The sequence below is a fragment of the Rhipicephalus sanguineus genome, chromosome 4 (assembly GCF_013339695.2).
Source record: "Rhipicephalus sanguineus isolate Rsan-2018 chromosome 4, BIME_Rsan_1.4, whole genome shotgun sequence".
Lineage (NCBI taxonomy): Eukaryota > Metazoa > Arthropoda > Arachnida > Ixodida > Ixodidae > Rhipicephalus > Rhipicephalus sanguineus.
Window position 1 is genome coordinate 113,435,705 of NC_051179.1, and position 15,281 is coordinate 113,450,985.

The following is a 15,281-nucleotide window of genomic DNA, read 5'->3' on the forward strand; positions in this document are numbered from 1 at the left end:
AGTCGCCGCGGCTGCGTGCCTGCTCACTGGACTTAAGGTAAGAGTACATTGGAGCATTCCCTGCAGGTCGCCATTGGGCATAAAAAAATTGCAATAACTCGACGGCCCGCTTCAGCCTTAACTGTTGTTTGCAGTGAGCGCGAAGTAGATGGTAAAATCTGCGATTGGTGAACCTCAATCCACGCTAAGGGCAATATTTAGGCATTGTTTTATCGTTATAGCAGACATTAGTTTCGATGTCACTAGGCCGATGTATTCTGTCCCGAGGCAGCAAAGTGCGTCAAATTATACCTAGAAAACATAGCATGACACGGTACTGCTAAGTGTTGTGGCTCAATCTCTTAAGTTTTGTCGACTGCTGTCCCGAAGGTCGCGGGATCGAATCCCGGCCGCGGCGGCCACATTTACGATGGAAGCGAAAATGCTAGATGCCCGTGTACTTAGATTTAGGTGCAGTTTAAGAACCTCAGTTAGTCGAAATTTCCGGAGCCCTCCACTACGGTGCCCCTAATAATCATATCGGGGTTTCGGGACGTAAAACCCCAACAATTATTATTAGTATCTTGACTTGTTTGTACATCTTTGGCACCATGTTCTACTACACATAACCGCAAGCTTCCGAAAAAAAAAATCGATAACCTTCTCGCCTCTGGGCTGAGCCGACTCCGGTGTTGATACTACCGAGATGGACAGAAACCTTGCATCACGTGACGCGACCGATCAGCCTAAGGCAACAGCTTACGATAGGAATGCCCAGCCAGACTGCGAGGGCACCTGAAATCCGCGGTGCACTGGTGAAAGAGCGGAAATCTTGTCATAATATATGCACGACTGACAAAGGGAAGCCAATGTTATAACGCTTCACATTTGATCAGAGCTGTTTACAATCGGCCACTTCATCGTAACCTTGACTGTATACAACTGAACGAGCGTCCAACCTACAGTTCTACGGAATTATCATACAGTTCTACGGAATTATCATCAGCCACAGCATCAAGAAAGTGTGCAGCTACGTAGGTGCGCGTATTGCCTTACTGACGCGTAGTGGATACTTCGCTGAATTTTGCACATCACACCTTTGAAAAGGACATAAAAAAGGCATAAGAACTCGCATTAGACGTTGCAAGGGTCGAATAAATGCAGAAAATATGTACTTGCTCACTGCAGCTTAACTGCTTTACGTGAGTGTAGCCGGGCTTTTGCCTTCTTGTTTTAGGAGAGTGTAACAGCTGCCGATTTTTTTTTATCTTACGCCTCTAAATCTTGCTTTATTGTTTTACGGGCAACTATCCACATAATCGCTTATCTATATTGATAACCTCTACTATGTAGCGCGGAAAAAAAATTAACAGACGAAGGGAGGCGACATAGACAAGCGCCGACTTCCAACCGTGCTATGACCATCGCGCCTCAAGCTGTGCTGGCTCATTCTGCTTGTTCGACACGCAGGTCATCCAGAGACGAGGACAGTTCGGCAACAGCGTGTACTACTTCTACCGAAACTGGACCGAGTATGCCACCGGATTTGGCGACCCGGCCAAAGAATATTGGTTCGGTAAGAGTATTTGTTGCTATCCAATTCATTGCTTTACCCATGCGGCGAAAATGTGACTTTTTGTTGAAAGGGGCAATGGCCCAGCAGCCATCTCTGGTAATACGTTCGGAGCTGCTCCAAGGGAGGGATGTTTAGGAGATTTACTGCATGTGATGCGACAATGAATCGGATGCGTTAGTGTTTCACTCGTTTGCAGATAATACTAGCGGCCTTTAAATCTCTGCACAATAATGCCAGTGAAATAAAAGGACGACAATTATGAATTTCCGATGTAACAAATTTCACTCGCGAAGCGCTACTTTTCATGTAACCTGTTATAATGACCTCTCTAAATGCTCCAAGCGTTATTTCGGATGGCGAAAAAATTGCTTCGCGAAAGCATTCGGGGACTTGGCAGTGAACCAAAGCAACGTATATAGCATGGAATGATCTTACAATGCCTCGTGTAGTTATTCAGGATTTACACGCTTTTATATGGCTACACTGGTAAAATTAGACATTTTATACTTAATTTGCAGATTTTAATTTGTATTCGAATATTTAATTTGCATTGAATATTTAATTGCGAATATTAATTGCATTGAATATTTAATTGCTTAATTTGCATTCGAATATTTATGCAAAGGCTACGCTTACCACTTCCTTTTCATTTGTCGCAACATTGCCCTAACGCAACTTAGGTATTATCTCTTGCATTTATATATATGTGAAGAGCGCTTTGAAGTGCGTCCTATATATTCTTTTTTTTTCTTTTTTTTGCATTTGCACTCCTTGATTATTAGGTAATTTTCTAAAACGGGTGTGTGTGTCGTACAGAAGAAAACATAGCTGCAGTAAATACTTAATATCACTTCCATACAAGATAACCTTGAACGAAGGTTACACGCGTTTGTGCGTCGATTATATGCCAAACAGTTTTGTGTGTCCGTCTGAGGCGGTCCCAGACCTTCGTTTCTGTTGGCCTGGATGCGACGTGGCCATGAGAGTTGCATGTAGTCATCATTTTTAACTCGACGATTCCTGACTGCCATAGTAAGACGCTCACCTACACGTTTGAAAACATTGTTGACACGGTAGCTACTCCACCGCAATAAAAGCTAGGAGCATCAGCTCTTTTCACCGAGGAAAAGTAAATGGCCCAGATCTCAAACAATTACAAGACACACCGACCCCCGCGCGAATAATGCAGTCAAGTTCATTGGCCCATTTATTATACGTTAAACAGAATGCATTGTCTCTCGAGATTGGGCCCTATCGCAATACTTTTGGTCTTTTACTAGAAGAATAAAAATTCTGTCACATCTGCTGGCAGGCTGCCGAAGCAGGCTGATTCCTACGGCGTGCTTAAAACGCGTACTGCGCGTTAGCGAAATGCCTTTGCATTGAACTTCGCAGTTGATTTTCATTATGCTGCGCTTACAGCTCTCGGACCTGTAGGGTTCTTATTGAGAAGCACGTTATGTCGACGACGTCACGACATCCGGAGACATGCTTATGTCTACTTGTACACTATCTTCGATTGATATCCATTATATCCTAGGACCGGTACTTTGTGGTTACCATATTAATCTTTATATATATATATATATATATATATATATATATATATATATATATATATATATATATATATATATATAATGTATTTTCTCATATCAATCTTTTTATTACAATTATTAATCTGGCTCACACTAATCTTTGCCAACTGGTCGAAATAATGAACATAGTTGTTGCATATTGAAACAATCCGGGTAAATACTATGGCCTTAAACTACCTGGAAGATGTGCGATGAATGATATGACCTCGCGTAGTGCCAAGAACGTAGTACCCCTGTTTTTTTTTTTTGTTGTTTTGCGTGGTGCCATCTTTCTCATTTCAGAGTGACAGGTTGTGGATAAGTTCATGACGCAAATCATTATGTAAGAGAAGAGGCGTAGCCGGAGCCATACCTATGCACCAACCTCTCTTAAAACACACTTAATAAAAAAAAGGAGGGGTAAATGCTGAAGGGGGAGCTAGATCACGGAATAATACGCAGAACCTTTCGCCAGCAACAGCGTGATGAAATGTGGCGCCGATTGACCATGTTACGTAAGGCATATGGGCGACGTCATCATGGGCTGTTAAACGAATGTTCTTATTTTTGTACCCCCTGACGCGAACTGATAAAGCCAATAAACGCCGAATGCACCAACCCAACAGTTTTCGTGTGTATACGCCCACCGTAACACTGTTCGCTTGGTTGTCCAAGATAAAAAACGGCAAGGTTAACAGCCCAGCGTGGCGGCACCGAAACCCGTCCGTAAAATAGTCTACATGAAACATGTAGTTACGTCTCCCGGTGTAACCCATCTCAACATTAGAGATTAAGGATCTGTGAGACAAGAGGGGCATTGACTGGAGGTGCTGCGTACTTAAGCGCCAATTTTTAGAGAAGTAGATAAAGTAAACAAAAATAATGGTTTTGCCGCAATGAATGCGATAGCAACAAATTGGAATGTTATACGAAGTACAGCTAGCAGTTATAACTCCTTTAGCGTACAACGTAGCGCAACTTAACAAAACGACGCCGCTGGAGCTGAGCTTCTTGCTTTTTATCAGTTCATCGCAAACCAAGCGGTGAGACCAGCACGTACAAAGGTATGAACCTCCTGCTGATCGCTGAAAAGATAAGCGCGCGCGACTGCGCCCGGCTGAGCAAAGGGCGGAGTTCCTTTCGTGGAGTCACGAGAAACGCGGCGCGATGGTGCCTGTTGATAATGATGATGCTACATTTCCATAAAACGACAAATACGTTTTCTCCAAATATTTAGTAGACCTTGATGTCACGACGTTATCGCACTATTCCAAACAGGCTGTAGCGGGTTCGAATCTCTGCCGCGGCGGTCACGTCTCTACGGAGACGGACCGCCAGCATTCGCGTGCACTGAGCTGCATGCGGGTGCGCGATAGAAAACCAGTTGTTCAAGACAGTCGCTGCAGCGCGTCATTGCGTAGCCTCGCGTAGGTCGTGGGTTACTTTAAGACTACAACGGACGCATCAGAATTCCGCAGAGTCGGAGACAGCACTGGTAGGCGAAAAATTTCTGGGTCTCCCATCGACACTGAACGCATGCTCTTGAGAAAGCTGCAGACACCTAAAGCCCGAATTGCTCTGCAAGTGTCGGATTCTCCTAATTCAGTGCCTTCATTTGTTCAGTGATCGCCGTAACTCGCCCACTGGCCTATTTTTGCAGTGAAGTAAGAAAGGATGCAATCTTCAATTGAACCCCGTAGTGCTTTAGACGAGTACGCCACACAAGCACGGTCCTCACTGACCAGCTGTAGTCCTCTGTGTACGTGTTGTGCGTACGTTCACCCCCTTTTTTTCTTTTGCTAGTCGTCATTTCTCACACAAAGTGTAGGTTAGCAAACATGGCTTTCGTCTGGTTGACCTCCATGCTCTCCCTTTGTTTGTTGTCTAAACGAAGAGCACTCAATATCTATAAAGCAGTCACTGCAGATTTTCAAATTGTGATTTAAATTGGTCTCACGCTTTGGTTCTCATATGGCGCGTAGTAGTTTTTATATTGCTATTTTATCAGTACGATACTCCGACTATTTTTTTAAAGATTTGTCGCAAACGCTGGACTGGATGCACGACTTTAGACTTGCCCCAACGTGACGGGCGTCTATGTACTCACCTCCCTTACTTACCACCGTCATGCATTACCCTTTTCCTTCACCGTCCGCCTTCCCCGGTGTACAGTAGCAGGCCATCGAACCATCGCTCAGGCCAACCATTCTGTCTTTCTATAACGAAATCTCTCTCTCTCTTGCCCTAAACAGGGAATAGAGCACTGCATGCTTTGACGTCGACAGGAGAGAGCATGGAGCTGAGAGTTATCTTGACGAACCACACCGGTGAAAGCGTCTATCTCGACTACGAGAGCTTCAAGGTCGCCGCGGAGAAGAAACGCTTCAAGATGCGCCTAGGCGCCTACGTGGGTCCTCGTGGTAAGAAATGAGTAACAGCAAATTTTGCATTTCTGTCATGTGATATTTTTGCACAAGGAGTGCTTCTCCATCTTTGCGCAGCGCACAAAATTGACAAGGCACACAAGAGAAGAGGACGGGACAAGCGCTGATCTAACAACTGAAAGATTTTATTTGAAAAACACACACACACACACACACACACACACACACACACACACACACACACACACACATATATATATATATATATATATATATATATATATATATATATATATATATATATATATATATATATATATATATATATATATATATATATATATATATACACACAGAAACACACATGCCACGCAAGATTACACCCGATCAATGAAACGGATTTCATGTTTGCGCTGCGCAAAGATGGATAAGTTCCAACTCACCCGCCTATCAGTCCTACACAAGGAGTGCTTGTATGCATTTTCGGATGTATACAGAGAGCGCTAAAGCTCGACGTAAGGGCAATTAAAAATGCGACATGCTGTTATACCAGCGCATACTCAATGGTATGCTTACAATACAAAAATCAAGATTAGAGCAACGTAAAATACGCAAGCGAGCACAACTGGCATGTCGCTGCGCGAAACCTTTAACAGGAGATCAAGAAACTGAGCGAAGCTGTTTTCTGTATTGGCCACTGTATTCTGTATTAGCGACGCAGAAGGCCTGGGTTCGATTCACGCCCGGACCCACGACTTTTATTATTTGCATCCGTCGAGATGTTTTGCTCACGACCAACGACTCCTACACCGGAAACTCCGCTAAACGAGCTCCTTGACGCTATCGAGTTAACATAAAGCAACTACTGTTCCACTCAATTGTAAAAATAAGCGCTTCTTCATTACACAGTCCCACCGAAGGACTGCGCATCTGACACATGACACTGCAGCGGAAGTCTCTTCCAGTTTCAAGCGATCGTGTGCTGTGCTGCTTATTCATGTTTCTTTCGCGACCAAAAATAGAGCGATACGTTCAGCATTCAGACAAACCGTGTGAAGAGGTGAGTCGGTTTCTCAGGCTCAGATGGCAAGGCAAACGTTTAATTGCATTTCTCAAGCTGTCTGAGCGCTCGATAGTGCATAATACGCGGACAGAAACGATGTAATCGGAAAGTTAACCCTTTGTAGGGCAGTGGTACAAATATCGACGACTTTTTCATGGCGTTTCCAACGCCCATATGGAAAAATGAATAATTATTACTGATGGAACCATCTACCTAGGTATTGAAGAAGGCTATTTTGAGTTTTTACTTCGCTACGACATGTGGCGCGCACATGAAATTGGATTTTGCACGTGCCTCGATTACTGCTCGCTATACGCTGCAGTGGCCTAAATGAGCGCCCTTGAAAATATTGCTTCAACATGCCTGTGAAGTGTCCCATTTTACCTGTTTACCAACAGAACCTAGTGACTCACTTGCAAGAGAGACAGATATTTCTGCTTCCTTATTATTCGGTGTTTTTTTGAACGAACCATTATCGGGCTTGATTCTGGCTGTTGGTGTTATCCCTAATAGGGCAGCTGTCGCACCGGTACAGTTGCACATACGGAGTATTTTCATTTTAATAGTAGCGCAGGTTTTATTTGTGAAAGCGGCGTCAATCGCAGTTCGCTTTAGGTGCAGCTAATTACTGTTGTCGCGAAATCGCGTTGGCTTCGCCTTCGCGTGTGCTAGTCATAAATGCACAGTAGCTATCTGTGCAGCAAATACCAAGTTCCGCTGTGCATTGAATGCTTAAAACAATTCTTAAACTAAACAGCTCTATTAAATTTGTAAATAATGTTACTGCTCGAATTTTTTTATTTTCATTTGATACCGCCTTAGGACAGCACACATGTGTACCATATTTCATGCCCTGCTGTAAAGAGAGTGGTACATGCAAGGAGGTTTAAATACAACTTGCTGGAGTGGAGGCCGCCTATACTTACCAATGGGCCGCAGTGAAGCCGCGCCGCGCGCGCGGCGGCCATCTTGCCATAGGCAAGAAACGGGAGCCAAAGCGCGCCCGCCGCGCCGATCGCATCTCTCCGCCGTGGTTTTTAACGGTTATGGCGAGCATTAAGGGAGAAGTTGTCAAGAATAAGAAGCCAAACGGCCGATAAGAATGCAGTCAGTTTTATTCCGACTCTTTTGTCGTTTTCCTTGCAAGCATGCACACCGATGAAGGGTCTGTATCATTGGTTTTTAAAAATATTCATCCTCGTAAGAGCACACTTCACTTCTCGGCACTCATTTTCCTGTTTATTTCATTCGTCATGTGACGGAGTCTTACGCATATGTGGAGTTCGGCCACTTTCTTTGAACGGAATATAAATGTGGGTGTCCAAAGCTCCACACTCAAGGATATGCTCATCGAGAAGGATATGCTCATGAAGGCTTGAAAGCCATTTATTTTCTCAAGACAAGCTCATAATCTCCAAAACCAACAGCTTTGAGTTTGCATGGACGTGCTTAAAATATGGGCATTCTTGCAGTTGACACTATTTCAATAGATATATAGCTTTTAGATGCTATTTCGTTGGATCGGCTCTCTCTTATCCTGTCAATGAATCAATTAAAAACGCCCAAGTAGCATCCTTTGTTGTAAGTTTAAGCCAACGAGCATATATACAGGCAGTCTGTCATCATGCATTCCAGTCAGTCCACATATCTAACCACTTAGTCGCCCACAATCCCAACATGTTTTCTCATTTGTCATTAACAATCCAAGTACAGTAGAGTTTTTGTGCTGCATTGGGCTAGCTTTTTCGAGACAGTGACTCATCTGTGAAGGCAGCATTTCCTTTGACGGAATTCTGTATACCGTTCTCGTGTTGTGCGCTCTGCTACAGTGCTCGATTAAACTTCGAATGTTCGTACCCATAAGCTGATAGAGAAAAGAACTTGCAGCGTTAACGCAAACGCCCGCAGCTCGAATGGATACGTGCCTTTCTGGTCTTTTCGTGCCCTGTGGAGGGCTTGCTGTATGTATGGGGGAAGACCACAGTGAACACCCCCCTGCCCTACTCAGACATGAGCTTTTGATCCTTGATCTCGTTTATTATCGCTTGAGGATCGAACCTCGCTCTCTTTGGTCAGCTTGCAATTTTTCTGCTGCAGAATTTTCATCTTGAACTGTTTATCTCCCCTTAGGAAACATGAAGCGTTTCTTCGTAATGCTGCCGTGTAGGTGATGAAACTGTCACATCTTCAACAACTTTGTTCAATTTGAACACATATAACGGCCGGAGTACCACGGGGCCTTGGTTAGGTCGCTTTATTTGCATCTGGAACGATCATTGCAGTTTAGACCTACTGGTTTTACTCGCTGCACTGCATAAAGCAAATACAAATAACAAAAGAAAAGGCACGAATCTAAGAAAAAAACAGGTCCTTGGGTGTTGTCCAAATGACGTTACTTAACCTTGTAGTTGCGACCTACCCTTTTATAACACAGCAGGGCAACCGATAACGAAATCTAGGGAGTCGCCTATTTACATAATTTCAACGAATAGCAAACGGTGCGTCCTTTTCCTATTTGCGCTCCGCACCAGTGGTATCAACAAACACAAGAATGTGTATCACTAGGTTTTGAAAGTGCTTTACAAATGCGTTAAGCACAGTCGGACAACAACCGGGTCGCAGCCTAGTCCGGTCGAAACAATGCGGCGAGAAGTGCCTCTGACATACGTGATCGCCTTCTTTTGGCTTCCAAACTTCCCTTCAAACAGCCTGCCCCGACGTGCTTCGAACATTTGGCTCCTTAAGAAACCGGTTACGAAAAAAGAATGACCGCCAGATGTGAAATTAGAGACAGATTGCGAGCTGTCAGCATGCGTTCCGGCATATATAGAAAAGTTTTCGTCAAGCTCGAAATGTTCTGCTTACAACTGAAACTTCACCCCAGAGCACCTTTTCGCTCGATTTATATAGCCGTACGCAATGCACGATGTACCCAACAACGTCCGGACGCCACCACGCCAGAGAACATCTGGAACATCCATGCGGCCGCCGCAGTATGCGTTGCGGATGGCGCGCCTTCTGCCTATGGCAATATGGCGGCGCGCAGCTTCAGCTGAGGGGCGCCTCCTCCACTCCAGCAAATGTTATTTTAACCTCCTTGGGTACATGCATGTACCATTTTTTTTTCTCAGAATCTGTTGTGCCGAATTTCCTGAAAATAGTGTGATACATTTTCTTAAAGGGGTCATGGCACCCAATTTTCGATCATAATCTGTGTTATGTGGATTAATCCTTGCGCATTCACAAATAAGCTGGCGAAATTTTAGTGAATTTGGTCGAGCACTTAATTTATAATCGAATATTTTTATAAACGCGCGAGCGGCCCGAGAGTCAGGCAACACTGGTGCACTCGGGAGCCGTGACGTAACAAGCAGCTAGCTGTGCAAGCGTCTGCATTGCGGCGAACGATATTGTTTCGTGGTCAGCTGCTCGTGATATCGAGATAGTTTAGCTTGCTTCGCTTGGCACTGAAATTGAACGATTTGCAGCGGCTGAAACTTTGGTAGAAGACGACGGCTCCGTTCTGTGCTGCACATGACGTCACGCGCGCCATTGCAAAATGGCGGTCGCCGGCGGTGGGCGGGGTTTACAGCCGGTGACTTCTAGGGCTTGTTTTGCACTGAAATATTTCTTTACGGCCCACTTTTGAAATCTGTATAGTCATAATAGACCCTCTACTTCTAGTTTTCGCTGAAAACCACAAATCTTTGGGCGACCGTGTCATGGCCCATTTAAGTGATCCTAAATGCTGTTCTACAGATGCTGTTCTACAAATTCTTAATTTGAAGGTAGTGCCTCACAAAGGGTCAAAAGAAATGCTAGCTCAATCCAGACGGGTAAATGGCAGTTTCAAATGTGAATATTTCTTAATTTTCAGGTGGGTTCGATGTTGGTAAATAGAAACGAAAATTCAAAGAAGCTTATTATGATTTCTTTCTATATTTCGCCGGAAACCTATGGTCAGTATGGCTGCATGCTGTCGTATCTTTATTTCATTCTTTTTATTTATTTCTTGGCTCATTTCGAATGCGATATCGCCAGAACTTTACCGATAAGATCGAGACTTCAGCCCGAGGACATGCCGTCACAATTCAATAAATCATGGCGAGTTGGCGCAAGATCTGTAGTGCGGCATCGCTAATTGCCTTGGTTATTTCGTAGTTGCTGGGCTTTGGATCTACCTCCTCACATGACGAGGGGAATTTCCTTGCTCTAGTATTGCACATACAAATAGAGGCCAGATAGATTATTATTATTATTATTATTATTATTATTATTATTATTATTATTATTATTATTATTATTATTATTATTATTATTATTATTATTATTATTATTATTATTATTTTGTATAGCGGTCGTTAAACCGGGGACGTTCGCAGAATACTAAAGGTACTTCTGCTGTGAAAAATGCACTATAAATATGCGCTCTACAGTGACAGCATCGAACGTGTCCAGGCTACTGAGAATGACTGAACAGCGGTTTGTGATGTATCGCAGTTCAGCCATCTGTCACGGCTCGTGACCATTGCTTTCCCGATATGCATATCTTTCGCCCCCATTAACGGTGTCAGAGTAAGGTGTAGGTGCTTTCGTTTGTCCCAGAAGCATTATATTGCCGCGACGTCTAAATAAATGTGGTTAATGGGCATCGTGCTTAGGCGTTCGTAGAAATTTGCACAATAGGCGGATGATATTGCAGGAAGTGGAAGAGCAAGCGGCGCTTTGAAAGAAGCTATCGGCTTTCTGTGCGTGTAAAGAAAGATGTGTCTGTTTAGGAACAATATTCCACTCAGCTTATAAAAAATTGCAGCGCATTGAACGCGTCGTATAAGATATACAAACCGCGAAGCTCCTTGACACCTTCTTTTGTCACCCAATGTTCAGATGCCGCGGGTTTTCGTGGGCCTCTTTTTGCATGCTTTCTATAATGGGGTGTTATGTCCACAATGTCGGCGATAATTTGTGATCGAGCTTGTTTGAGAGGCCTTCTTTAGCTACTCTAGAACCGGAAGTGAGGTTGAGACCGGAAATGCGATAGGAAGCAAGAAGCGGAAAAAGAAAGCGAATTAAGAGACCGGAAGTGGAATTGGAAGTGAACTTAGAACCCGGGGTTGACTCGTGTTTTGTAGCAGCAGCCGCGGCAGCGGCAACGACAGTCAGCAAAATCCGGAGAAGTTCACAAAGGAAGCTTCGCGTTGACAAATCGGGTAACCATACTCTTTGCTGTATGTCTCATCTAAAGACTCTGCATTCATAGGACGTATAGCTAAAGCTTTCGTTGTCACAAAACACGCAGGCTGGGACTCTCTGTACAACTGCAACGGCAGCGAGTTTTCCACTTTCGACCAGGACCACGACAGCGCGGAAGTCAACTGCGCGAAGACGTACCGCGGTGGCTGGTGGTATAACAACTGCCACTCGGCCAACCTGAACGGCCTCAACTTGAACGGGCCCCACGACAGCTACGCCGACGGCATCGAGTGGAGCATCCGCAATGGCACCGGCTTCCTGTATTACTACTCGTATCCCAGTGTGACGATCATGGCGAGACCCGCGACACTCAATGCAAATCACGAAAGCGGCTACCTTTAAGGGAATAGTACTACATGGAGCACACTGCTAAAAAAATTAGGCAGGCTGTTGCGTAAAGTTTTTGTGGATGCTTTGGTATCACAACTTCTAGCCGTCAGCACACTCTAAGCTTAGTTTAGGCAAAACAGATCAGAAACATGATGGAACGTGGGGAAGTCGTCGTTATAATTGTCTGCCTTCACGACGCCGTGGGCATGCACCCCAGGAGGCCATGCTGTAAAGAGTCGGCCATAGGAATAAGACTAGTGAAAGTTCAAGTGTGGATCGGACGTTTGAATCAGTAAATAATGCAATTGTGCGCTCAAACCGAGATGGTACAACAACAACGGTGCCGTAGTAATTCTTTGAAAGAATGCTTTAAGTTAAAGTCTCTTTCATAACGGGCTAAAGCGGTGAAGGACGCATGCCATTGACGCAAACGATGCACGTATGTGTGAAAATCATGATCCTCGCGTTTGCCGAACCCTGCTCGAGGTTGTCCGCTATCATACCCAAATGGGACCTTCACCTTTTGCATTCTTGTACCTACATATGATGCATTCTGCACGCTACTAAAATGAAGGCGTGGTAGGTGTATCTGCCTATGCGTAACTGTGGCACAGCACAAGTGTCTTACGATTTCCCGACTTATCCGCCGCAGACAATTCATTCGCTCGCGGTTTACCACATTTTAAATAGAAACGAATGAAAGAAACTTGGTTTATATAGCAGACGTATACTACGATTCTTATGCACTCACAAAAACAGTATACGCTAAGATTCTGCATTGCGTGCGCATTTGGAAATCGCACCTATTTTCTAGCTTCTTTTATGTTTCATATACCAGTTTTGTGCAATCGTTGGCGAGTATTTTGTTTCGATATGATATGCAGTTTCACTGTTTGTCAATATACCAGGCAGTTGCACTTCTGTGTAGTTGGTGCAGCGTGACCAGAAGTGCTTTTAACACTATATTCATATTTTTGGTCAGTCGCTATTCTAGTAGAATGTGCGTTATACAGGACTGACCATAATATATGTATGCTATTAGCAAATAAAGTCTGCTTGGCTATCTATTTTCGTCTGCATTGCTGGTAGAAAAACAGAATTCTCTTCGTTACAGTCTGGCTGTCCCACTCTTGAGTGCGACGTTTCATCTGCCTCGGATTCGTTGTCAGACTAAACGCCACACTCAACAGCTGCGTTACACTACACAGGAGCTTTGCGCCGATCCTCGCTGTCTTCCATGCGTATTCATTCCAGCGGGATTTAAAATTTCCAGTTAATATCTCGGAGCACGGGCATGCTAGAAGAATTCTGCCAAGCATACAACTGTGCAGAAACACGAATGCCCCTCAATTTTTTTTATAAGGACATTGCCGTTAACTGCAGCAATAACACGAGTTTGTTATTCAAGTTCACTTAATTGGGTGGCTGGCAGAGATAATTATCATGTCACCTTCGGTCACATTCCTGAAATAACATGTGTACAGATTTCTCTGCGAACCTCCCCGCCAAACTTTAAGAAAATCGCAGAACTTACGTGATCACTCTGTATGTAGTTATACATAACTATATATACCGCGACTATAGACGCCGCGGACCAAACGAAATAGGACACAACAGCGTGTCCTCCCTAGTTTTTGAACTTTAGAGCTAAACGATCAAGCATGCAATTCACGCCAATCAGCCCCACTTTCCTATCTCATATTGGGACGTTCAATTTTAGTTCGTACTACGAAAAGTATTCTATGCGAAATGATATAGCCAATTATTCATTTAAAATGAAGTTTTAGAGGTAGTGAAATTTGGTCAGGTTGCTCAAGATATTCTTTTTTTAGGTATCTTTGGATCCACGCTTTCACGCCCACCTCAGATGGTCATGCATAAATTTGAACACTCTTTTGATCGTGTGGTGTGCTAAAAAAAGTGATTTCTTTTAAAATTTACATTATAGCACTCAGTTAACCCCGAGAAGTATTGATAGCGCTTTATTGTCTAGGTATTTGCAACCGTTCTAATGTTCCATCTCATGGGATCAATGTAATAATGAATATGCTTTGAAATTTCGAAGCTGTAGTTTTTCATGTAGGATTGAGAACTGGCAATGTTCATTTCGCGCTGTTTTGCTTATACCCGCTGTGGATTGTTCTTGCAGCTTCTCAACAATGAACGTTGTTGGATTCGGAAAGCCCTCCACAAGTGGAATGCATTACGGTCTAGCGCCTTAATTCCTTGCATTAAAAACAAAGATAAATAATTAAGTGAAATAATGAGCAAGTGAATAGGCACGTAAACAAGTTAATAAATATTGATGCTATGATTTCTACCTGTACTGGCGCAATGCAAGAACGCTCGCGTGCCCTTTACCGCGGGATATGCGCGCACCGGAGACACTAGGGTTCCGGTTTTCCCGGACGCTGCACGAGAGAGGAAGTAAGTGTACACGAGCGACGAATACACGAAAGCAGGCTCGCTTATCAGGCACGTGGCTGTGACGTAAGTACAAAAAAATATCCCTTTCGAATCGTGGTCATGGTGACCGAGCGACGCAGACGTGAACTGAACGGGCAGATACCGAAATACCAGCTTACAAACCCTAACGAGAAGGCAAGACAGATACAACGAAAGACAGCCCAATCAAAGTGACGTCAATGGCAGTTTTAACTGAGAGGGGGAACACTGCGGCAGACGCAGTCTCAGCAACTACAGACTCACCACCCTCGAAAGTCCCAGCTTTATTGCAGAATTCTTTCTCGACTTTCGCTTGTCGCAACCTTGGGGTTTTGACCTGCAGCGCCTCTCTGTCAGTGTCAAGTTTCATTGGCTGGCCGGAGCTTTCAGGGAGTGCTCACAGCGGTGACAGAAAGATGAATGATCGCAGACACGCGAGGAGGTTCCGAGAAGGCGGGTGTGTCCCGAGGATATCGGTTCATTGAAACACGTGGTTTTCTTTTTATGTTTTCTTTCTGCGCTGCCGGCACGTGTACCTCCCAGACGTCGGACAGCATTATAAGTTTATGCGAGAGGGCACAGTAGTCTGTGTTGGCATCCTGAGCAGGTTTCCGCCACAAGAGGATACTCGGAATCTCCGAGACGCGCACGCTTCTGTGGAAAGCTGGTCTGGG

At 44.3% G+C, this 15,281-nt stretch overlaps 1 protein-coding gene across 1 annotated transcript in view; it reads left to right on the top strand.

Annotated features, from left to right (window-relative positions):
- The window catches only part of LOC119391520 (uncharacterized), a 44,267-nt gene that overhangs the window by 2,300 nt on the left and 26,686 nt on the right, over positions 1 to 15,281 (top strand). The window contains exons 3-6 of the mRNA XM_049415310.1: positions 1,450 to 1,555; positions 5,385 to 5,552; positions 11,879 to 12,172; positions 15,215 to 15,280. Of these exons, the coding sequence (XP_049271267.1) occupies positions 1,450 to 1,555; positions 5,385 to 5,552; positions 11,879 to 12,172; positions 15,215 to 15,280 (634 nt within the window). The remainder of the gene's footprint in view (positions 1 to 1,449; positions 1,556 to 5,384; positions 5,553 to 11,878; positions 12,173 to 15,214; position 15,281) is intronic.